Source organism: Nycticebus coucang, chromosome 12 (genome assembly GCF_027406575.1).
Source record: "Nycticebus coucang isolate mNycCou1 chromosome 12, mNycCou1.pri, whole genome shotgun sequence".
Taxonomy (NCBI): domain Eukaryota; kingdom Metazoa; phylum Chordata; class Mammalia; order Primates; family Lorisidae; genus Nycticebus; species Nycticebus coucang.
Window position 1 is genome coordinate 66,260,119 of NC_069791.1, and position 24,851 is coordinate 66,284,969.

Below are 24,851 nucleotides of genomic sequence, written 5' to 3' on the forward strand. Positions count from 1 at the left end.
AAAATGTGTGCATGGGGTGCAGGCAGCAGTGTGCTGGTCAACCAGCTCTGAGGGGGAGGGAACATTAAGCTCTGACTCATGGCATTTGCCAGTTACCATGATGTAAATACTCCGACCTTGGCCAATGTCACGTTGCCTGCCAGTGGTTTAATGACTCACAAAAAACCCTGAATATTTGGGTGGCGCCTGTGGCTCAGTGGGTAGAGCGCCAGTCCCATATACCAAGGGTGGCGGGTTCAAACCCAGCCCTGGGTGAGCCTTCCCAATCTCAGAAGAGGAGAAGGTGGAGAGGCCATGTGACCAAGACCAAGTTTGCCTTCTCTGCTTATTACACAAATGTGTGCTGAGCACCTACTAAGAGCTGGGTACCGTGCTTGTGGCACCTGCCCTCAAACATCCAGAGTCTCATATCCCATTGCTCACACCTCTCCTGGCTCCCTGTCCTGCCCGTATCTCCAGATCTGCATAAAACAGGCTAAAATGGCTAAACTGGGGGTAGTGTCAGCCTATGAAAACTGCCACTGATGAAACAGCTGCAAAACGAAGGGGAAAACTCTAGATTGGTGGTTCTCAAATGTTTAGTCTGGGTGACCCATGGATCCCCTCCCTCCCCTTTTAGGGAGGTCAAGAAGCCTAACTATTTTCATAATAATATCATGACATTATTTGTCTTTTACCCTCGTATTCCTTCATCACTGTGCAGCCAAGTTTTTCAGAGACTCCCTGACATGTGACATCCGAACCAAATGCAAAGCAGACAGGAGAATCCAACTGCCCTCTTGAGCCACTCCATAGAGTTGCAAAAATGTCAAGCGATTCCACTCTTCTCCCCACACTGTTTTTTTTGTTTGGAAAAATACAGTTATTTTTCATAGAAAAATATGTTTCTTAAGATAACAAGTAGTGAGTTTGTTACCTTTAAAAGAATGAATAGCTGGGTGGCGCCTGTGGCTAAGTGAGCGGGGCGCCGGCCCCATATACCGAGGGTGGCGGGTTCAAACCCAGCCCCGGCCAAACTGCAACAACAACAAAAAAAAAATAGCCGGGCGTTGTGGCGGGCGCCTGTAGTCCCAGCTACTCGGGAGGCTGAGGCAGGAGAATCGCCTAAGCCCAGGAGTTGGAGGTTGCTGTGAGCTGTGTGACGCCACGGCACTCTACCGAGGGCAATAAAGTGAAACTCTGTCTGTACAAAAAAAAAAAAAAAGAATGAATAGCTATTTTTAAATATTCTCAGTTTTCATTTTGAATACAATGAATGTTAATAGATATAGGCCACCTACACAAAAGTTCTTTGGTAGATCCTCAATCATGTCTAAGAGGGGTCTTGAGGCCACTGAACCACAAGTGACGTCCAACAGAACATTCTGCAGTGATGGAAATGTGCTCTTATCTGTGTTGTCCAAAATGGCTGGTGGCCACAGCCACACGTGGGTATTGAGCACTTAAAATGGAGCTAGTGGGATGATTTCATTTGACTTTAGTTGACTTTGTATTAAGCAGCCACCTGCAGCTAACAGCTGCTATATTAGACAGACAGAACACCTTCAGATGCCCACTGGTTCTCTGCCACGTGAGGTTCTTTATTTTCCCCATGTTGAATCGATTAGAGGTGTCCACACATGAAGGAGGGTCTTCACATTGCTCCTAGGAGAAGTAGGGCCCACAACCCACTCATCTCCCCAGAAACCTCTCCTTAAGCTGGGGAGGGGCCTGCCATGCCTGCCTGGTGGGCTTTGTGCTTATTTCTGGCATGCACAGCTGGCAGATAGACTGGCAGCTTATCATCAGCTAAGTAGGACTGCCAGTCCTGTCATCAGCTATTTTACAGCTGATCAGATGAAAACCCAGAGAGGAGAAGTAATCTGCCCTAAGTCACTCAGCAAGTGGGAAGCAGAGCCCACCTTTCCTGGTTCCTACCACCAGCCTTTTCCAAGATGCCCCCAAACCTCCTGTTTCTGTGCCACCCAAGCTTGGACATATGGAAACTGGAACAAAAGGGCCACACACACAGGTGGCCCTGAGCTCAAGGATATTGTATCCACATATGGTTCACAAGGTCCCAGGGAGGGCTGGAGTTTCTCCTTCCCTGACTAGGAAGATGTACAAGTGGGCTCTTTGAGGAGCTGTGCCTCATGCAGCCGGGCTGCTAGAGGAGGCACCGGGTTGCAGGAGGCACCGGGCTGTGGGAGGAGGCACTGGGCTGCACATCTGGTCGCTGCAGCAGGCAGAGTTGGCCACTGTCTTACACATGGGATGAGGGCAGAGGGGCCCAGAAAGTTGAGAAAGAACAGAATGTGGGAAAGAACACTGAACTGGGCACTGGCAGACACAGGCTGAGCCCCAGCTCCCCCAGCCCCATGTGCCTGCTCTCATGCCCATGCTGGTCTCAAACCTACTGTCCCTTCCCTTCCTGCTCAGATTCAAGGTCCATGCAACTCTATCTTTCCAGACCTGCACACCAAGCCTGCTGGACTGAGATGTGGACTTTGTGGCCAGCTGTGCACAGCAGGAGCCTCCCAACAGGGCACCCATCTCCTGCAGTGTGCACCAGCATGCAGCCAGCACCCTCCTTCCAGCCACTAGGAGTCACATGACTATACATTTCCCCAAATGACTGTCCTGGCCTGAGCACAGGGGTGCTGGATGAGATCATGTGCCTTTGTTACACCCTTGCGAGCACGTGAACAAGAGGAAGCAGGGGGGCAGTGCCCATCACCATCGCAGCTGCCCCTTTTCATGGTCTGGGCGCCCTGAGTGGAGGTGCCAGTTTCCAGGAGGCAGACAGTGGAAGGGGAGAGCACATGTCCACCATTCATCAGCTGTGTGCCCTTGGACAAGCTGCTTAAACTCTCTGAGCCTTAGTCCCCAAAGAGTGAAAGAGACTGGATTTTTTTTTTTGTTTGTTTGTTTTTTGAGATAGAGATTCACTATGTCGCCCTTGGTAGAGTGCTGGGGCATCACAGCTCACAGCAACCTCAACTGTTAGGCTTAAGTGATTCTCTTGCATCAGCCTCCCAAGTAGCTGGGACTATAGGCAGCCGCCACAATGCCTGTCTATTTTTTTTGTTGTAATTATCATTGTTGTTTAGCTGGCCCCCGGGCCTGGTTTGAATCCGCCAGCTTTGGTATATATGGCCGGCATCCTACCCAGTGAGCTACGGGTTCTTCCCAAAAGAGACCTTTTTATAAAAGTAAAAAACAAAAACAAAAAACCAACACTCTGATATGTAGCATTTGCTGATTGCAATCTCCATTTTATAAATATGGAAACTGAGGCACTGAACTGAAGGTCTTGCCCAAGGGTGTTGCATTCTGGTCCATGCAGAGCTGGGTTTGGGTCAGGTCTGACAGGCTCCAAAATTCAGACTCCCAAGCTTCTCAGTGATAGACCCATCCACCCTGCACAAGGATCCTTCAGGGCTGGGTTGTTCTCAATGACTTCAAACCCCTGGCCTTCCTGGCTGGGCTACGTGAGGGGCACACTGGGCAGCAGTGGGAAGCTGGACCTGGCTTGTAGTCCAGCAATGCCACCTGGTATCTACAAATAAGCCACAGTGGGAATATGCACACCATGGAAACTGACTGGGCTACATACCAGAGATTTTAAACACATTATTATTATTTTTTAAGCTTAGCTTTCTTCCTTGGGGGAGTGGGTTTGCTCAGAAGCAGCAAGGCCTGGTCAAAGGGAAGATGCTTGGGCATTAGATATTCCTGGCTTCTAAACTTTGCTCCACCAGGTGGAGGCCAGGTACCCTGGAGAAAGTCACCAAGCTTCTCTGTGCTCTGACTTCTGGTTTGTAAGATCGGCCAATAATCCTTATCCGAGAGGGAAGTCTGAATCAGACAGTGGAGGAAGCATCTAAAAGCCACCAGCACGGAGAGACCAGCACCCAAGGGGCCAGAGTTCAGCCACTGCCTCCCCAGCTTTCTGCTCCCTCCCTTTGCACCTGCCTAACACTGCCCCAGTGACATCAGCACACACACTGGAAGTGACTGCTGGGTTTCTCCTGGCTCTTTCCAGATCCCACCATGCTGTTCCCAGAGCCTGCATTTCAGATTTGACAGGTGCCCCTCTCCAGGCCCTCTGAGCTCTATGAGCTCCCTCTTAGCTCCTGTGGTGAATGAAGCCAGCGTGGGCACCCTGTATAGCTGAGTTGTCCGTATCCTACTTCCTGGGGACAACAGCAGGGCCGCAGACAGCACTGGATGAGAAGGCTCTGCAGCTGTCGCAGACTGGTACAGGAAGCCCTGGACTGCAACAGTGTACTGCCAGTTTTCAGGGATGCCTAAACCACCGCAGTGTGAGACCCCCACCCATGACCCAGGTGGCTTTAGATCTTTAGATTTATTTGCCATCCTCATCTGTACATCCCTCCCACCCCGAAGTGTTTTCCTGGAATTCTACCCCAGCTGGGCCGGGTGCTAAAGGACAGGAGAAGGCCATGCCTGCTCACGCCACACCTCCAGCTTCCAGGCCAGTGGAAAAGGCAGCGGGCCTGTGATAGAGACTCAAATCCTTCCCCGAAGAGCCGGCAGCCTCGGGGACAACCTTAGCCAGGCTCCGCTCTGGACCTTACAGGGAAGTCCTCCCAGGCATGGAGTGGGCGGCACATTGCTGGAGGCCACCCATGCAACTGTCTGCCCATGACTGAGTCCACTGAGTGGGACCCCCACCCCCACCTCCTTCTGCCTTTGCTCATCCAGCCCTGGCAGGGCCTACTGAACTCAGGAGCAGTCACAGAAGAGCCCAGAATGTCAGAAAAGCTGGTCTGCTGCCCATCGCATGACTCTCCCAGCAATTTCAGACATGGCAACAGCTCTGCTGGGTCCCCTGAGATGCAATGGTCCCAGGATGGGCAGAAAGAGAGTGCCAGCACTTAAAATTCCAGTGCATTCCCTCTCTACCCCACACATCCAGCACATGGCCTAGAACATTCCCCAGACAGAATTCCCAGATGGACAGCATAGGGAACTATTTGTGATCCATTTGGAGGAGATTTAAGGTCTAGGTTTGGGTGAAATGGAAACCTGGGAAACTTCCAGAATGTTGCTGAGGAAGAGAAAGGGTATATGGGATGCATGTCCTGAATTAGAGCTAAGGGAGGAAGTTTGGCCAAGACCCTTCAGAATGTCCTCCAACCTGTCCTCACTAACCTGTCCACAGCTGGAAATTCCACAAGTAGTGATTCATTCCTTCGGCCAACACCCGTGGGCAATGTTTCATCTTTATCATCTGCCTTCCGGGTGGACTGCTAACAAAACCGACTGGGCGTTGTGCATCTGTTATCCTGCTGCATCTTCAAGCAACCCTGCAAAGTGCTGCCTTGCTACACTCATCTCACAGCTGAGAACACTGAGACTCAGAGACCTTAGGGAACTGGCCCAAGCTCTCACAAATGGAGGATGCCAGTTTGAGTCCAGCAAGACATAGTCTCTTCCTCCCAGAGCTCCTGGGTTGGGGCAGGCTCGAGCACCTTGGTGAGGAAGGACAGGACTCTGAGCTGTGGTGCTGGTGAGCACAGGGCATGATGGAGAGCAGAGGGGAGCCCCGAGATCAGACGAAGGCCAGAAGTTCCTGGATGCTGATGCCTGGATGAGTAGGAGTGTGTGGAGTTGATGAGCAGTAAACTGAATTCTCATCAGTGGGACCCATACCTTGGAAGGTGCAAGGGCATGAAAGGGCAGGCTGTCATGGGAAATGTCAGACCAAATGACCAGGAGCAGAGAGGGAAGGCAGACTGAGGCGCTCAGCAGGGGATACAGGACCACCAAAGAAGCCCCAAGTTACCGGCCCCCTTGGCATCTTGATGCCAGGATTTTTATTTCAGTTTGGCATGGTGCCATGCTTTGGGAAGTTCCCCAGAACCCATATGGCCCCTTTCCCCAGCCTCAAGCCCTGCTAGAGGTCCCGGCCCATAGTCAGGGGTGAGCTTCTCTCCTGCAAAATTCTCTTCCCCTCTGACCTCCAGCCCTGCTCCTCACTGGCAAGAAACACCTGGTGAGCTCCATAGGGCAGACCTAGCAAAAACAGTCTCCAGGGGGCAAGGATGCCTAGGCAGACACACATGTACACACATGCATACACACTGGCAAGAAGACAAAACCTGTAGCATTTCCCAGCTCACAAGCCATCTGACTAAGGAATGTGTCAAGATGATTTAATGCTGGCTTGGACACGTGAGATTTCAGACGATGAAGCCCTGGAATTCCCTGGAATGTGCTAGAGCTAATCATAAGGCATCCTGTGTTCACCCCTCCACCCACCCACCCACCCACTCTGGCTGTGAGTCCTAGAGTAAGGACCTCCTAATGTGAGACAGACTCTTGATCCCGAGATTCTGAGATTTCAGTTCAGAGCCTGGAGCTGGGCCTGCCACTTGCCTCCCCAGTGAACGTCCAGGGAGCATTTTACAGAGAGCCCAGCCCAGCCCTGAATGGGGCTGTGTGGACATCTCGCTGCTGGGCCACTAGGCACTTCAGAGGTTAAGGGTGTCCCAGACACTCTGCCTGGATCCATGTGTCTTCCCTCAGGTGCATCTGGGAGGCCTCTAAGGGCCACTGACTGGCACCAGGAGAGAATCCGGATGCTGGCATCACAAACCCTAAACATGGTACAAGTGAACAAGTTCCCAGGATCTGTCTGGCCCCTCTTATGAATGAGCAGCTTTCATAATTTCTCTGGATTTAGGGGGATGAAAAGACATGACCAAGTAACAGCTATTCACTTCTCCTCTGAATTAAGATCAGCTCTGGTGGGGCAGAATGCCAGGGATTGCCCGAGTGTGAGCCTCGGCCTCCCTCCACAGCCCCCATATTGCCCACACCAGGAGCTTCCCCAAAAGGGAAACCATAGAGGGAGCTAAGGAGATGGGCTTGCTCCCCTATACGGAGACTTTTAACTGCTCTGGTCACCATCCCATGTCAGAGTACATGGGGCAGGAGAGGCAGGAGAGGTTCCATCACAACAGAATCCACAGGTTGTGGCTGCCCAGAAAACTGTGCTGAAGAGAGGCCTGATGCCACTGAACACGGCTGCAGTCAGCAGGTCCATCTTCTGGACTACTCACCACACCCATCTACATACTGGGTGACTTTCCCTGAATAGGGGACAATTCCCCAGCCAGGACTTTGGTAGCAAAGAGGGAGGCTCTGGCTAGTTGGGTACCAACAAGCCACCGACTACCTGCCTGATTCCTCAGGACCTTAAGAAGCACTTATTGGCCTGTCATTCCCCAGTTTGCCAGGACAATGTCTGCTTCCTTTCCTGAAGATGTCAATGTTGGTTGTATTAGGAAACACTTTTCTAAAATTGGAAACACATTACAGGGTTAATCTCTCCTCTGTAAAAATGACTAAATGCTTTCTTTCTCCCTGGGGATTCAAGGGATGATGGTCCTTCTGTCACCAGAAGTAACCTCAGACCCATCAAAAACTCTACCAATGAAAGGGCAGGCAGTCCTCAGCACCGTGCGTTGGTCTAAAGTTCGAGAAACACTTCCCTTGATGCTCTGCTCCAAAAGTCCAAGTGACCCATCGCGACTGGGCCACTTCATTTGGACACCTTGGTCTGCAGGGTGCTGGGTAGATAGAGGTACTTCCAGATGGCATAGTAGTGGGTACCAGCACCGAATGCCACAAAGAGATGCCAGATGGCGTGAGCAAAGGGGATTCTGCCGTCACTCTTGAAGAACACCATGCCCAAGCAGTAGAAGACCCCTCCGGTCATCAGCTCCCAGATCCCCTCAGTGTTGGGCTGTCGACAAGGACAAGGTAGGCACAGGTCAGGGGAACAACCAGCCGTTCTCCTGCTCCCCCAAACTAAAAGATACACAGAGATGAGCTAGCCCAGACTCCCAGAGCAGGGGGCTCACATGTGATATCAACAGTTCTCCCCAAATTACTTCACAAGTGACAGAAATTCTCATTGCTTATGAAACCCCACAGAATATTTTTCTAGTTTATTATCTTTTCTAAACAGTAACACATTTGGCTACGTACCCAAAGAACTGAAAGCAGGCTCTCGGATATTTCACACCCATGTTCACAGCAGCATTATTCACACCAGACAAAAGCCACTCAAACACCCACCAGCAAATGAATGAGTGAACAAAATGAGATATACACGTAAGTGAAATATCATTCAGCTTTAGAGAGGAATGAAATGTTGACACATGCCACCACTTGCATGATGCCAAGAGAAATAAGCCAGGCATGAAAGGATAGATACTGTATGATTCCGCTCCTACGAGATCCTGGAATGGTCAAGTTACTAGAGACGGAAAGTAGAACAGTGGGTGCCAGGAGCTAGTGTTTAACGTGTCTAGAGTTTCAATTTGGGAAGGTGAAGACAGTTCTGGAGCTGCCTGGTGGTGATGGCTGCACGACAGTGTGAATGTGCTTCATGCCACTGAGATGGGAAGTGTTACTATGTATGTGTATTTTCCCACAGTAAAAAACGTACTATAGGTCCATGGCAAGAAAACAAATTTAGAGGAAACAAAACAACAAAAAGTAGTCGTTCTAGCTCCTAGAGGTAAGCACCATTAGCATGAATTGTTTGTGGTATCAAGAATCCCATAGCTGGGAGGTGCCTGTGGCTCAAGGAGTAGGGTGCCGGCCCCATATACTGGAGGTGGTGGGTTCAAACCCAGCCCTGGCCAAAAACTGCATAATAGGAAGGGATTGAACAGTAAAAACCTGCCAAGCCTTGACTCTAATCCCCTGGGTCCTCTTCCTATAGGTAACTACTATTAACAGCATTTTATGGTATCCTCCGAGAAATTTCCTATATAATGACAATATATTATAAGCACATCATATATATAGGGTGGCCATAAAGTTCAGGTGCAATTTAAATAGTTTCATATACATATATGTGTTCATATATATATGTAGATGTATGTGATAATATACGGAGGCTGTCCGGAAAGTATCCAGGCCTTGCACGTCTTTATTTTTCATAGTATATGGCTGGATACTTTCTGGACAACTCTCACATATGCACAGGAACTAATCACTTTTAGATCAAGGGGCTCATAGCATCCCTACCATTCTGCCACTTGATTTTCACTAAAGAAAGTCTCCTGGAGATCACTGCTCTCCATGTCCACACACAAATCCTCTCAAGTCTTCTGAACACCTCCATAGTATTTCTTGTACACACATACAGTTACTGAGATTCACTCAGTCTTCAAGAGGATTATTATTGAATTTTTTTTTGAGATAGGGTCTCGCTGTCACCTAGGCTGGAGGGCAGTGGCACGATCACAGCTCACTATAATCTTGAACTCTTAGACTCAAGAGATCCTCTTGCCTCAGCCTCCAAAAGTGCTAGGATTATAGGGATGAGCCACCACACCTGGTCTATCATTGAATATTAATTATGCAATAATATTAATAACGCCCAGTATATCTTAGCACTTACTCTGTGCCAGGCCCTGTCATACGTCCCCTTCTTCAGTTACCTAATGTCATTTGCACAATCTCACGAGGCAGGTGTCACACTGTGTGGCAGTCATGGAAAAATGCCCATGGCATGTGCTACGGAGAAAAGCAGGCTGCAGAACAGCCATAGAAAATGATTGCACTTTTGTAAAAGAAAAACAAGTCAGTACATCTGCATATCCACATATACTTGTATGTAAATTTTAAAAATGGAAAAGATAAACAACTCATTAGCATTGGTCACAGCTATGATTCCTTGGGGAGGAGGAAGGGCAACCTTTGCACATGGGACTTATTTTTTGCAGCAAATATATAATTAAAAATACATTTACTATAGATAAGTATATGTATGTATTTAAATAGATAATTGATTATTCTATAATAGATGTCACTTATATATTTAGATAAAAATAAATTTGAGGGAAGAAAAAGGTAATCTGGAAAAGTAAATACAAATCATAGGGAAAGTGTTCAACAGGAAAAATAACGGGGCACAACTTCTCTGCCAAGTATTAAAAACAATTAAATCTTGGGTGGTGCCCGTGGCTCAGGGGAGTGGGGTGCCGGCCCCATGTACTGGAGGTGGCAGGTTCAAACCCGGCCCTGGCCAAAAATTGCAAAAAAAAAAAAATTAAATCTACTACACTAAGACAGTTTGGTTCTCACATAAAAACAGACAGACCGATAGATAAGAACTGAAACCTCAGAAGTAGACCCACACACACGTATACACACACACACATATGAATTTAACTTAGGATGAAAGCAGCTTTTTAAAGTGATAAATAAATGAAAAATGAAACAATTGGCTAATAATTTGGGAGGATCACTGTGTACAAAAGAAATGACAGAATATAGAAATAAAAAGTAAACCACAAAGGAAACTGGAGAAAATACCTAAGTACCTCTCCTGGTACCTAGGAGAGGAAAGATCTTCCTAACCATAACGTTGAAGGTAACAGCCATACAATTTTTGCAAGACCTGTTAGACTTGACTACATAAAAACTTAAATCATTTGCCAATAATTATAACTTAAAAATAAGGCTCCGTCATCTGGCCTAGGGAAGTGAGCAGGCTGAGGTTACTGTGCCTGTTTGACAGATGGAGCAACTGAGGCTCAGAGAGAGGCAACCCACCCAGGCCACTGCACCTGCTTCCCTTCCTTCTCCTCAAAGGCCATAACTTCAGAAGGCTGCACAGCGCAGGACAAAGATACCAACAACACTCGCAGTCAGAGGATATACAGTCAAATCCCAGCTCAGTGGCTTGGGGGCTGCATGGCCTCAGCGGGTCACTTCCTCTGTCAGAGCCTGGGTGTCCTCATTTGTGAAACAGCCCAATGACGCCTGGGACGAGGAAGTGAGACCTGGTCGGGGGGAGTAGCGGTTAGGGGGGTGTCTCCTGCACATCCTAAGGGCTCAGAGAGCGTGTGCTAAAGAAAGGGACCTGACTGCTCCTTCTTTGCCTGGGTTCCATGTGTGTCCAGAAGCGGTTCAGGACACAAAAACACAGGAGGGAGGGATCAGTAGACCTGAGACTGAAATTTGGCCTCCATTGCCAATTATGTTATTATTATTACAGATTTAATTTAGTGATTGGGTACCTACTCACTCTGTTCCAAACGCTGTATGTGAATTTTCTCATTTAAATCTTAGACAGGAGGAATGAAGCACAGAGAGGTCAATGAATTCACCCAACTTTAGGCAGAGTTAGCGGTGGAGAATCTGCTAGGCTAAGGACTAACCTCTATGTTCTACTGCCTCTTTAGGCAAGTTGTGCTGGGCCTCAGTTTCCCCATCTGACAAAGGAAAGGGCTTGACTTGACAATCTCAAGAGTCAGGCCCAGCTCAGACACTCTTGGTCCCCTCTAGCCAAATGTGAGGCCCCACCTAGGACCCCACCCACTCTGGGTGGGCAACACTTACCATTGAAAGGATGACCAGGGCAGGGAAGAAGCCCATGACCACGTAGCAGAGCAGCTCCACAAGTTTGTACCTGGCAGGAAGACAAGCCACCTCAGCCTCAGGACCCACCTCCCTGTGAGGAAACTGCATACAGCTCCCTGTTTCTGGGGAAGAGGGGACAGCCTGACCAGAGCAGTGAGAAGAAGCCTCTTTCTCTGTCCAACACTCTTTGGCTCATATTTTACCCAGCCACATCCAACAGGTGCTGGCAATTGTGAGATTTGGGCACTTCCCTTCTCTGAGACTCAGTTTCCACATCTGTAAATGGCACACAACTCAATTTCCACATCTATAAAATGGCATTCTGGAGCTAGAAGAGGAGTTGAAAATATTGGGCATAGCCCTTCCATGGGGGGTCCTGATGCTCAGCCTGTGGCAGACTTGATCTCAGCATCTTTTCCTGGACAGCCCAAGAAGCCACTCTCAGTCAAGCTGAGATGATGCATCACCTGAAACGTATTTGCTGTCCCTGGATGAAATGACCTCCAGAGACCCCAGGGACTTGAGGCTACAGCTGTCTGTTATTCCCGTTTACCTCTACAGTCCTGGTTTTTTTTTTTTCCCTACCTAATTATTCCTATCTCTGCCACTCAGAAAGATGGGGGTACAGGGTGTGTGGCTCTCTCAGAGCCTTTCCTCACCATCTGCTAACACAGTTTAGGGAAGGCAGGTGACATGAGATCTAGCTCAATGGCTTTAGAGACCTATGATGTCTTTATGAGAAACTCTTCAGGTTGACCCCTGGGCTGTGGGGCCTGGTGACCATCCCTGGGCCAGAGCACCAGCCTGAGCCATGCCATCGTGCTCGCGGGGTCATCCTGGGATCTCACCTGCTCAGGGTCGTAGAGGAGGCCCTGCCGGAGCACCAAGGGGAACCCTGCCCACCTGAGACCCGCCCTGGCCTGGCTTACCGCTCATGGAAGAAGAAGACATAGATGGTGCCAACACAGGCCATGATCCAGACCAGCCAACGCATGTGTGAGGCCCAGGGGCCCAGCTCCCGGAGGTTCAGCCTGGGAGAGAGAAAGCCAAGGGCATGGCCTGAGGGGCCTACCAGGACTTAGCCCTCATGACCAGTCTGTCACAGGGAACTAGACATGGGTTCTCACAGGAAGATTTGTGAAGAGGCAGAAAGAACACTAGGCACATGGAAATAGCAAGTGATTATTAGAGGAAAATAAGGAAAACTGATAGTGTCCAACAGCAAAAGTAAAGAGCTCCTCAAACTAGCAGGAGAATGAGTGAGTCAAGACTTTTGGAGGGCAATGTGGCAGAATCTATCAAACTTTGAAGTGCATTTTCCCAGTTATTCCAGCACCTGGACAAAAAAAATGCTGTTTTGTGTGCATATAAAGACATATACGTTTGACACACTTTCATTACACTGGTCTGTGAAGCTAGTGAATGATGCCCCATGATCATATCAATGTACACAGCTATGATTTAATAAAAAAAAAAAAAAGGGACATATACGGACATTCATCACAGCATTGGTCCCAACAGGAAAAGTGTGAAACCACCCAAATGGCTACCAAAAGGGGAAGGGAGAAAAAAGATAGTATCCACACGTACTGGTTACTAATTTATTGCCTTTTGGCTCCAATTTTACCCTTTTTGCCTGCTCTGTGATTATGTAGCTAGGTCTTAAGAATATTCTTCCTTTGCAACAGGCACAATGTTCGGTTTTGTCAGTAGAGGGCACTGGAGAGACTATGCAGGAGGAAAGGTTCTTTCCTAATTCCTGTGGTTCTTACACCAGGATCCCGGAGAATGTGATTTTTTTCTCCGCTATTAAACCCAGCGGTTTCTCCAGTGTTAGGTGCCAACAGGGCACAGCTTTCTCCAGCTGTTGACTTAGGTAAAAGCAGCACAGCCAGGGGCCCCAGGCAGAGCAGACTGTGCCCCAGTTTAGGCAACTGCTCCCCACACTCCTCTTCAGCCCCACATGCACACTTGGTTCCCATGGGACTTCCTGTCCAACAAGCTGATTGGCTGAACTGCCCCCGAACACGCTAGGTCCCCACAAAGGAAACCTCCCCATCTCCTAGTTCCAGCAGCAACCACAGCAACTTCCCCAGCACAGAGCATGTACCTGTGAATGGCCCCTTGTATATGGCTTCTTCTGGTGCCTGGAAGGCAAATTTCTGTCACATCACATAAGCAGACTTATCATTCTGCCATCCAGTGTGCCAAGGCCTCACCCTTTCAGATGAGGTGGGATCTCAGCCCTAGGCAGAGGAGGAGGCTTTTCCTTGGGCACTTGATCTCACCTTTGGTCCTAGTGGTAGGAGTTGTCCCTTACACCTGCTACTAGTGGGTTCTTCAGAATTGTCTTGAACTCTCATCAGTCAAGTCTCCATCATCTCAACCCTCTGTTAATAATTCTTGCTACAGGCATACCCCGCTTTACTGTGGTTCACATTATTGCTCTTCACAGATATTGCACAGTAGGCAGAATGGGGACTGAAGACCTCATTCTTGGCAAGAGAAAACACCCCCAGAAAAGGGGAAAATAAAAAAGTAACTTGAGTGAGGCAGAACAAAGGAACGTCAGCTAGTTTAACTTTAAACCAGCCGCTACTAAATTTTTTATCTGAGTAACTTTCCTACTTTTCTTAGAACTCTGGCCTAGTGGAGATACAATTTACTAACACCCCTGTTGGGTCTGTAAACACTCAAAGAAATAATGGCCACAGAAGATGGTATGGCAAGGCCTGAAAAGATACATTAACTAGGCCGTTTACTGCCCGGTAAAGAGTCAAAACAAATACCTATTATGGAGATTTATGATTGGCTGGTACAGAGATCAAGGGAACAGCTTGAGTCCCTTATGGGTAAGAGGGCTTATCCCTTATCACAGAAAAAGACCCTTTGTGGTGGTGATGAGAGGAAAATTCCTCTCTCCCACCAATTCTTCAGAGGAAATTGATGCCAGTGGCAGTATACTCCACAATAAACTAACAGAGTTTAACACCTCCCTAGAAATCTGTGTGTGTGACCTCAGACTGGAGGCTGGCCCCACCCAAGGCTCAGGTTCCAGATTTCTCAAAACTGCTCAGACCCTTAAAGTTAATGATTATAAAAACAATAGGAGCTGATATGTTCACTCAGATCAACTGCTAGTATCTTCCGTTCCCTACCTCAACTTGCCCTCTGGGCTAATGAACAAATAGCCTTCAATAAAAGCTGAGTGGAACTGACAGTTGAGGCCACCATCAGAACCCCACAAGCGGGCAGTGGTCCCTGAGTTCCCACTTAAAAAAAATTCTGTTCTGTGTGTTTTATCTCTTTCTTTCTTGTTGTTTCTAAATTTATATTTCTTCAGTCGGTCACTGGCAAATCCATAGGTCTTACAGGACCCTGCCCCTGGGGCAGGACCCTGACATTGCATTTTTTTTTCTCTTTTTTTTTTTTTATTGTTGGGGATTCATTGAGGGTACAATAAGCCAGGTTACACTGATTGCAACATTGCATTTTTTTACAAATTAAAGGTTGTGGCAACCCTGCATCGAGCAAGTCTAAGGATGCCATTTTTCCAGTAGCATGTGCTCACTTCATGTCTCTGTGTCACATGTTGGTAGTTCTCACAATATTTCAAACTTTTTCATTATGATTATTTCTGGTATAGTGATCTGTGATCAATGATCTTTGTCATCGCTATTAGAATTGTTGGGGGGCACAAACCATACCCTATAACACCATACAACATGGCAAACAATCAGTAAATGTCATGTGTGTTCTGACTGCTCCGCTGACCTGCTGTTCTCCCATCTCGCTCCCTCTCCTCAGGCCACCCTATACCCTGAGACATAACAATATTGAAATTAGGCCAATTAATCACCCTACAATGGTCTCTGAAGTGTACAAGTGAAAGGAAGAGTCACATTAGCCAAGTAGTGAATACAAAGGAAAAGCTATGGAAGGAAATTAAAAGTGCTACTTTAGGACAGGTGCAGTGGCTCAGGCCTGTAATCCTAGCACTCTGGGAGGCCTGAGCTCAGAGTTCAGGATTACTTGAGCTCAGAGTTCAAGGCCAGTCTAGGAGGATTACTTGAGCTCAGAGTTCAAGGCCAGTCTGAGCAAGTGCAAGACAAGTCTTTGTCTCTATTAAATATAGAAAAAAATTAGCTGTATGTTGTGGTGTGTGCCTATAGTCCTAAGTACTTGGAAGGCTAAAGCAGGAGGCTCTCTTGAGCTCGGGAGTTTGAGGTTGCTGTGAGCTAAGCTGATGCCATGGCACTCTAGCCAGGGCAACAGAGTAAGATTGTCTCAAAACAAACAAAAAACCCAATGTTACTCCAATGAACACATGAATGATGAGAAAAAGAAACAGCTTGTTGCTCATGTGGGGAAAGTTTTAGTGGTCTGGATAGAAGATCAAACCAGCCACAACATTCTCTAAGCCAAAGCCTAATCAGAGCAAGGCTGTCAACATCAAGCCATCACCAGCAAAAAGATAAAGGCTCAGATGATTGATAACATTTTTAGCAATTATTTTTTAATTAAGGTATGTACACTGTTTTTTTAAATGTGATGCTATTGCACACTTAACAGACTAAAGTATAGTAGAAATATCACTTGTATATGCACTATGGAAACCAAAAAATTCATGTGACTAGCTTTATCCTGATACTCGTCTTATTGAAGTGGTCTGAAACTGAACCTAGAGTACTCTATTGTATGCCTGTATTAAGTTTTCCTTGTTCAAATAACATGGTTTCTATCTCCTGACTGTACCTTGACTAATACACCATCCTATGGAAAATTCACAACAGGTTTTATTTGCTGTTTGTTTGTTTTTATTTTTTATTAGTATTAGATTATAGCTGTGTACATTAATGCGATCATGGGGCACCATGCCAGAGGGTGATTGGTGGGATTACACCTGCTGTTTGTTTGTTTTTAGACAGTGTCTGGCTCTGTTACCCGGGCTGGAGTGCTGTGATGTCATCATAGCTCACTACAACCTCAAACTTATGGGCTCAAGCAATCCTTCTGCTCTACTTCCCAAGTAGCTGAGACTATAGACACATGCCACCATGCCCAGTTAATATGTTTATGTTTTTGTAGAGACAGGGTCTTTCTATGTTGCCCAGGCTGGTCTTGAACTCCTGGCCTCAAGTGGCTCTCCCCCTTGGGCTTCTCAAAGTGCTGGGATTACAGGTGTGAGCCACTGCACCCCACCCACAGCAGTTAAAAAAATATAAGTACAATCTGTTAGTACTAACATGGATAGATCTCCAAAATATATTTCGGCGGGGCGGGGTGAATCAAGAATAACATTACTATATTATTTGTGCATATAAAGAAACACATGTAAATACTTATAAAAAGATCTGAGCTTTTGGCTTTTGGCTCAGAGGAGGTCAAGGAACAACTTTCTTCAGTCATCCTGAATCCGGGTTTATCCAACACCAGCCACCTAAGTTTGACACTAACGAGATCAAAGTTGTGTACCTGAGGTGCACCAGTGGTGAAGTCAGTCCCATGTTTGCCCTGGCCCCCAAGATTGGCCCCCTGGGTTTGTCTCCAAAAAAGGTTGATGATGACATTGCCAAGGCAACCCATGACTGGAAGGGTCTGAGTGAAACTGACTATCCAGAACAGATAGGCCCAGATTGAAGTGATACCTTCTGCCTCTGCCCACAACCTCAAAGCCCTCAAGGAACCACCAACAGACAGAAAGAAATAGAAAAACATCAAACACAATGGAAATATTACTTTTAATGAGATTGCCAGACAGATGCAGCACCAATCTTTAGCCAGAGAACCCTCTGGAACCATTAAAGAGATCCTGGGGATGGCCCAGTCAGTGGGCAGCAATGTTGATGGCTGCCACCCTCATGACATCAACAGTGGTGCGGTGGAATGCTCAGCTAGTTAAAAAGTACAAAGGAAAATATTTCAATAAAGGAGCATTTGACACCCTCCCCCCAACAAAGAAAGACCTGAACCCCTTCCCAAGTGGTTTTGCCTGGGAAAGGAGAGTTAATACTGCTCATGATTGGGGAATGGGATCCTTTAAGGTTTTGTTTTGTTTTGTGACAGAGTCTCACTCTGTTGGTTCAGGCTAGAGTACTGTGGTGTCAGCATAGCTCATATCAACCTCCAACTCCTGGGTTTAAGAGATCATCCTGACACCAGCCTCTGAAGTAGCTGGGACTACAGGCACCTACCACAACATCTGGCTAACTTTTTTCCATTTTTAGTAGAGACAGAGACTTGTTTTGCTCTTGCTCAGGCTGGTCTCAAACTCCTGAGCTCAAGGGATCCTCCCACCTAAGCCTCCCAGAGCACTAGGATTATAGGCATAAGACACCACACCTAGCTATGGGGTTCTAGAATTTTTTTCCAGAATGAATGTCTTGATTGAAAATATCTTATGTAAAACCTCTGCCAAAGGGCGGTGCCTGTAGCTCAGTGGGTAGTGTACCGGCCATGTACACCAAGGCTGGCGGGTTCAAACCTGGCCCAGGCCAGCTAAAAACAACAATGACAACTGCAACCAAAAAAAAAAAAAAAAAAATAGCCAGGCATTGTGGTGGGTGCCTCTTGTCCCAGCTACTTGGGAGGCTGAGGCAAGAGAATCGCTTAAGCCCAAGAGTTAGAGGTTGCTGTGAGCTATGACACCACAGCACTCTACTGAGAATGACATAATGAGACTCTGTCTCAAAAAAAAAAAAAAGTGACCTGCTAAGCGTCTGGCTGTTGTTACAAAGAATAGTTAAATAATAATGAAGAAGTTAGAGGTAAAAAAGTAATAACCCATCTCATTATCCTAAATAACCATCAGTGAACATCATTCTAGATTTCCTTCCAAGCAAATCTAAAAATAGTCCAATGGGAGGGAGGACGGGCATAAAATGAGATGGAGGGGAAGAGTGGAGAGATGGATGGGACGGGATGGGATGAAGGGAAGGGAGAAAAGGTGAAAAGCAAATTATACATGTCATTTTCAATTAAAAGCACGACATTAATTTTAATTTGGCTTTAATGGAAGAAAATGAACCCCCCAAATTTTTCTGCTGATCTTAAATGTTCCTTCACCATAAAATTCACCCTCTGACTCTACAGTTAAGGTGATAAATTGTGTGAAACACAGGAGTTTAGATTTTTTAAACTTAAGTGCTGCCACTGTCAATGCTATCAGTTGACTCCCCACAGAACATCGGCTGCCTTTCTGCCACTGACCATTTGATTTTTCTGATATGTTATTTGTTTCACATTCCCAAGGTTTATAATATTCTTATTCTACACCTACAAGTCACACAGCTGGTTCATTTTTTATTTGAATCAGTATTCACTAACATTCTTCAGTTCTTTTCAGGGGGAATCTCGTAACTGTCTAGATTTTGTTGTCAAACTAGTTTTTTTTTTCAAATGCTCATCATGGCTACTGTGTTCTCTGATTTCTTTCATGGTATGGGAGCAGTTACCTATTGTTCTTGTGCCTGCATGAAAACCACACTACACAGTTTATTCCAAAGTTCACCTGTGAAAAAGTGTAGAAGGGTCTCCACTGTGTGTCAGCGTTAAATGGTGCCATAGCCACATCCTGAGGCCAGCCTGGTTTCTCCCCTTTGCAAGTGATTTGTTTGTTTCAGTCTCAGTGCCTGAAGAATATGTCTCTGTCTTTCATTTCTACTAGCTTCTCTCTGATTGCTTTAATTTTTCAGCTTTTTAAGAGTATGTGTATCCTCTCTAATTATCCCAAGCCCTTCCTCTATGTTGGTATTCGGTTTTCAGTAGTTTTGTTACTGCTCTTTGCAGAGTTGGATTTATTAATTCATTCCATCAAGTTATGGTTTTGTTCTTCAGGTCTGTAATCACTGTTCTCATTTCTGTCAGTTGCTTTTTCATCTCATCTTTGTGCTCTTGTTTAATTATTTCCTTCCTTCCTTCCTTCCTTCCTTCCTTCCTCCCTCAGAATCTCACTCTGATGCCCTGGGTAGAGTGCTGTGGTGTCATAGCTCACAGCAACCTCAAATTCGTGGGCTCAAGCAGTCCACCTTCCTCACCCTTTTAAGTAGCTGGGATTACAGGTGTTCTCCACACACCCGGCTACCTGTTTTTCTTCTAGTAAAGACAGGGTCTCACTATTGCTCAGGCCTGAACTTCTGAGCTTAGGGATCCTTCCGCCTCAGCCTCCCAGAGTGCTAGATTTATAGGCATGAACCACCACACCAACCTATAGTTGTTTCATTCCTAAGAGGTTTGAAGTCACTGTAGGCAGCAGGGCTAGCAGTGAGAGGAAAAGCTGAGGCACAGAGGGGAGGACAGTGAGGACAAGCTGTCCCTGACTCTGTCTGCCAATACCACCATCCTCAGCAACACAGGAGGATGGCGTAGATTACCAGCAGAAGAGTCTGGGAATTCTACATGTGTGTTTGTCCCAAGATGCAGAAAAGCTGAAGGAGGCCAAGGAAGAGTACTTTGAAGATGACCATAGTGATATTCAGCAATGAGGCGTGTAGCACTTTTTCTAGGATGAGTTCTCAAACTTAATTGACCAAGGTGTTGGACAGCACACTTTGATCTTGTTGCTCCTCACTACAGCTCAGGGGAGGAGGGGCTGCCACCACTGTCTCCATTTTACAGGCCAGAATACTGAGGCTCTGAGGGAGTCTTTAATTCACCCGAGGGCACATGGCTAAGAAGAAGCTGATCTGGGACCAGAACTTAGTGCTAACTCTACAATCTGTTCTCCTTCTATCACACCAGACTTTCAATTTTTTTTGAAACAGAGTCTTACTTACTCTGCTCTGTTGCACAGGGTAGAGTGCCGTGGTATCATAGCTCACAGCAACCTCAAACTCCTGAGTTTGAGCAATCCTCTTGCCTCAGCCTCCCAAGTAGCTAAGACTACATTTGCCTGCCACAACACTTGACTAGTTCAGTTGAAAATAGAAAAACTAGTCATGTGTTGTGGCAAGCACCTGTAGTTCACCTGTTGCTCAGGCTGATCTCAAACTCCTGAGCTCAAGGAATCTACCTGCCTCAGCCTCCCAGAGAGCTAGGATTATAGGTATGAGCCACCACACCTGGCCCTTTCGATCTTCCATCAGTCATGTAACACTCTTTCTTTACATGAAGATTTTATGCAAGAATGGTATATGTAAGCTTAATCTATAAAAAACAAAAAAACAAATGGGTGTTCTCTGACTGAGGCAGGGATGGGGAAGCCCATACTCATTTATACCCCTAGACCCTCTAAGTCCTCTGGGAGTCATCCAGGGCTCTTCAGAAGACGGCTTGAAAACCAGGGCAATACAAGTAAAAATACCCACCAAGTGATTCTGCACCACCTGGTCTCATGTCCCCTTCTCACCATACACTCAGCCAGAAACCTGTCACTATCCAAGCTCCTCTGTCCCTCTCACCCCCACATCCAGCTAGTCCCTGAGTCCTTCAGATCCATCCCCCTTGGCAGCTCCCGAGCCAGGGCACCTCTTCCACCTGTGCCTGTGCCCTCTCCCACAGCACTGACGGCGTGTACAGCACCGTGCCCACTAGTGTCTTCATCCCCTATTAGAGCGTAAGTTCCACAGGAGAGAAATGAATTACAGCCAGGTGTAAAGAACAGACACTCAGGTGTTACATCAGCCAGGGGAGGATAGTCAGAGGGTTGCACTAGCAATCTATGGCAAGAATAGTTGCCACAGCCAAGCACAAAACTTAGCTTGACTCTTCTTGGCAACAACCAAAAAGAAACAAAAAAGACACCAGGTGGTTCCCAGAGAGAACATGGGGCCAACAAGAAGCCACTGCATGGACTGAGCTCCCTCCATGGCCTCTGGCTGCTCTTGCCTTCAGCTCTTGGCACACTCAGCGGCCTCCTGTCAGCCACTGGGAGGGCAGCTAGTCCCAGTCATTTCTGAGCCCAACTGTGCCCGGGCTCACAAGCAGTCATCTATCCAGCAGACCAGAGTGGGGCTCCCTACTCACTACAGTTGCTGATGTCCCAGAGAAAATCAGTCCTTCTCTTCTTTTCCCTGCCCCCGCCTTCCTGCTGAATATATTTCTAATCCGTCCAAGCTACTGTCCAAGCCACCACCATTCATCCCTACACCATCTGCGCCAGCCTCACTGCTCCCAAGTCAGCCACTCATTGGTCCAAAACCTAAAACACATCAATGTCCTGCCTCAACCCCTTCCAGCCACTCCTAAGCACAGATACAACAGAAATGTGAAGGTACAGAACTGTACAGAGGGCCATTACCCACCACAGCCACCCTAGCTCTGGAAGCTCTGCAGACATCTAATGACAGGAGAATGGCATGTTCACCCCAAATCCTGTACAGCAAGGAGGGTGAACAGACAACTCCTGCACAAAGTACCGATGAGTTGCCAGATGTAAGGCTGCGTGAAAGAAGCAAGATGCCAACAAGTGTTGAGTCCATTAACATAAAGCGCAGCATCAGGCAAAACTAGTATATGGTGACGGAAGTCAGGACTGTGGACACCCTTGCAGGGGAGTGGCCAGAGAGAGGAGCTGAGGCTTCTGGGGGCTGGTCCTGCTCTGTTTCCTCCCCGGGGGGCTGGCTACAGTTCGGAAATTCATCAGGATATACACGTATGACTGTGCACTTTCTCCTTGTACATTACACATCAATAATGTTTTTAAAATGCCTTCATATATGCAAACAAAACCCACAATGGGAATACTCCATTTATGATGGCCAGAGATAGAAATCACCCTGACAGAAATGTAACACCAAATCTCTTTGTGCCTCCCACTCCGTAGAGGCCAATGTGCAGATGCTGGGAATGGCGCACCTCCTCCAGGCAGCCTTCCTGCAGCTCCCCTGCAGCTCCATGTCTCCTTGGAGCAGAGGTCCTCAAACTTTTTAAACAGGGGGCCAGTTCACTGTCCCTCAGACCGGTAGAGGGCCGGACTATAGTTTAAAAAAAAAAACTATGAATAAATTCCTATGCACACTGCACATACCTTATTTTGAAGTAAAAAAACAAAATGGGAAAAGTATCCAATGTACTCAGCCCTACTATGAAACTAATTTATGGCTTTCATATGAAAGCTATAACCCAGTTATAACCTAAGAATATGGAGAAGAGGGAGAGGGAGGGGAGGGAGGGGGAGGATGAGCGGAGGGAGGGTGATTGGTGGGATTACACCTACAGTGCATCTTACAAGGGTACATGTGAAACTTAGTAAATGTAGAATATAAATGTCTTAACACAATAACTAAGAAAATGCCAGGAAGGCTATGTTAACCAGTGTGATGAAAATATGTCAAATGGTCTATAAAACCAGTGTATGGTACCCCATGATTGCATTAATGTACATAGCTATAATTTAATAATAAAAAAAAAAACGGGAACAAATGCAATCACACTGCCTCATGTGGCCCACGGGCCACAGTTTGAGGACCCCTGCGACAGCCGCGTGTGCATAGACCTATCTCATTGCGCCATCAATGACCTGTCACTGGCAGGAGTTTAAACTGGAACAAATGGTGGTGGAGGGTGATTTGGCGATGCTTAGCCAGATTGGTAGCACCCATCCCCTGAGATCCAGAAAATCCACTTCCAGGAATTTATTCCACAAAGATCAGGCCCACCCATGTGCAATGGCTGTTTCTACAGACAAAAACAGGCTGGCCGTCGGCAAGTTCACATGGTTCCAGCCAACACTATATGCTCCTGTGCAAAATGAAGGATGTGCAAAGAGGTTCACTGCAGCATACATAGCCAAGGAATGGAATGTCTCAGTGTCATAGAGACGCATAAACAGGGGAATACTACGCCGTTAGGAAAAAAAACAGGGAAATCATCAACATGCTAATATGGAAAAATGTCCCAGCGACAGCAGTAAGAGAACAAAAGCAAACTGATAGTTTGTACAGTAGCCTTCCTTTTGTATTAGAAGTGGGAGAGAAGAAGAAGCATAAATATATACTTGTAAATATACAAGGAAAGTATATATGTATGTATACTTATGTTCATAATACATATTTATACATGTGTACGTCTATGTGTGCATGTATACATAATTTTTATTTTATGCATAAAATAACTCTAGAAGGATACACAAGAAACTGCTAGTAAGTTGTCGCTTCCAGGAAGGAGAATGGGGAGGAGGGAGTATTTTTGCAGATACTCTTATGTGCCAAGACAACATATCACTGAGCCAAATGTAAAGATAAATTCAACCAAAGAAGAGAAAGAAAGCCACGCCTGTGCTGGGCAGCAGGAAGTACTCACCAGGGTGCATAGGAGGCCGCTATGAAGAAGTAGATGACCATCCGGTCGAACATGTGCAGACAGTGCTCCACCATCCTAGGGCAGCCAGAGAGGAGGGTGGTCACTGCCCCTGGGCCATAGGGAAGGGCCTGTGCCCCCCAAAGCCATCCCCCATTCAGGAGGGAGCTGAGCTCAGGCTGATTTGCCTCTACACAGCCAGGACCCCAGGTCCTCAGTCGCCCTGCGAGTGAATGACCAGAGCAGTGGCTTTCAAATCTGGCTTCCTGGGTCCCACTGAAGGACTTGCAGCCCCAGAGAGTAAGGATCTGATGTCCCCTCTCCTCCTTTAACCAGAGCTTTACTGAATTTCTATTTCATATACTTGGCTTTTTCCACAAGTTTCAAATAAAGAAAGAATTCTGTGGCTTAAAAAATGGCAAAAACTACTAAACAGTGTGCCCCCTGAAGACTCTCTGGGTTCCCACATCATATGTTAGAAGAGCTTAGTAGTTCAGAGCCAGGCCCTGGATCCAGAGGCGAGGTTTCGAATCCCAGCTCTATACTTTGGGACTACACAACCGCAGATGAGTGACTTGGCCTCTCTAGGTCTCAGCTTCCTTCCCTGCTAAATGGAAGGAACAAAGCAACCTGATTACAGGCTGCGTGAGGATTCAATGAATTAATACCCAGCACAGCACATAATGAGAAGCGCACAATAAATGTGAGATGTTTTTACTATGACCTTCCTTTAAATAGCAGATGGTAGACCTCAATTCATATGACCAGGGAGGTCTCCAGCCTCCAGAGTGGTGCACTGTCCCCTGGCATTCACATCCTTGCTCAGTCCTCTGCCACAAAAAAATGGGACAAATTCAGGGAACCAAGAGGATACTGCTGAAATAACAGGGAGTGGGTCCTGTTCTAGATCATAAAAGATTTTACAGCTTCAAGGCCAGGCAAGGTGGCTTGCACCTGTAAACCTAGCACTCTGGGAGGCTGAGGTGGGTGGATTGCTTGAGGTCAGGAGTTCAAGACCAGCCTGAGCAAGAGCAAGACCCCCTATCTCTAAAACTAGCTAGGTGTTGTGGCTAGTATCTATAGTCTCAGATACTCAGGAGGCTGAGACAAGACAATCACTTGAGCCCAAGAGTTTGAGTTTGCTATGAACTATGATGCCACAGCACTCTCCCAAGGTGAGACTGTCTCTGAAAAAAAGATATTACAGCTACTAGCTTGTT

The 24,851-nt window shown here is 46.9% G+C and overlaps 2 protein-coding genes across 2 annotated transcripts in view; both read right to left on the minus strand.

Annotated features, from left to right (window-relative positions):
* Nucleotides 1-23,654, minus strand: part of RADIL (Rap associating with DIL domain) — a 119,873-nt gene extending 96,219 nt beyond the window's left edge. Inside the window, exon 1 of the mRNA XM_053556884.1 lies at nt 23,635-23,654. The gene's annotated coding sequence lies outside the window, so the exon portion shown is untranslated. The remainder of the gene's footprint in view (nt 1-23,634) is intronic.
* The window catches only part of MMD2 (monocyte to macrophage differentiation associated 2), a 60,890-nt gene continuing 42,338 nt past the window's right edge, over nt 6,300-24,851 (minus strand). The window contains exons 4-7 of the mRNA XM_053556891.1: nt 23,635-23,709; nt 12,324-12,425; nt 11,374-11,443; nt 6,300-7,756 (exon numbers count right to left, since the gene is read on the minus strand). Coding sequence (XP_053412866.1) covers nt 7,553-7,756; nt 11,374-11,443; nt 12,324-12,425; nt 23,635-23,709 — 451 coding nt within the window. The 3' untranslated portion in view covers nt 6,300-7,552. The remainder of the gene's footprint in view (nt 7,757-11,373; nt 11,444-12,323; nt 12,426-23,634; nt 23,710-24,851) is intronic.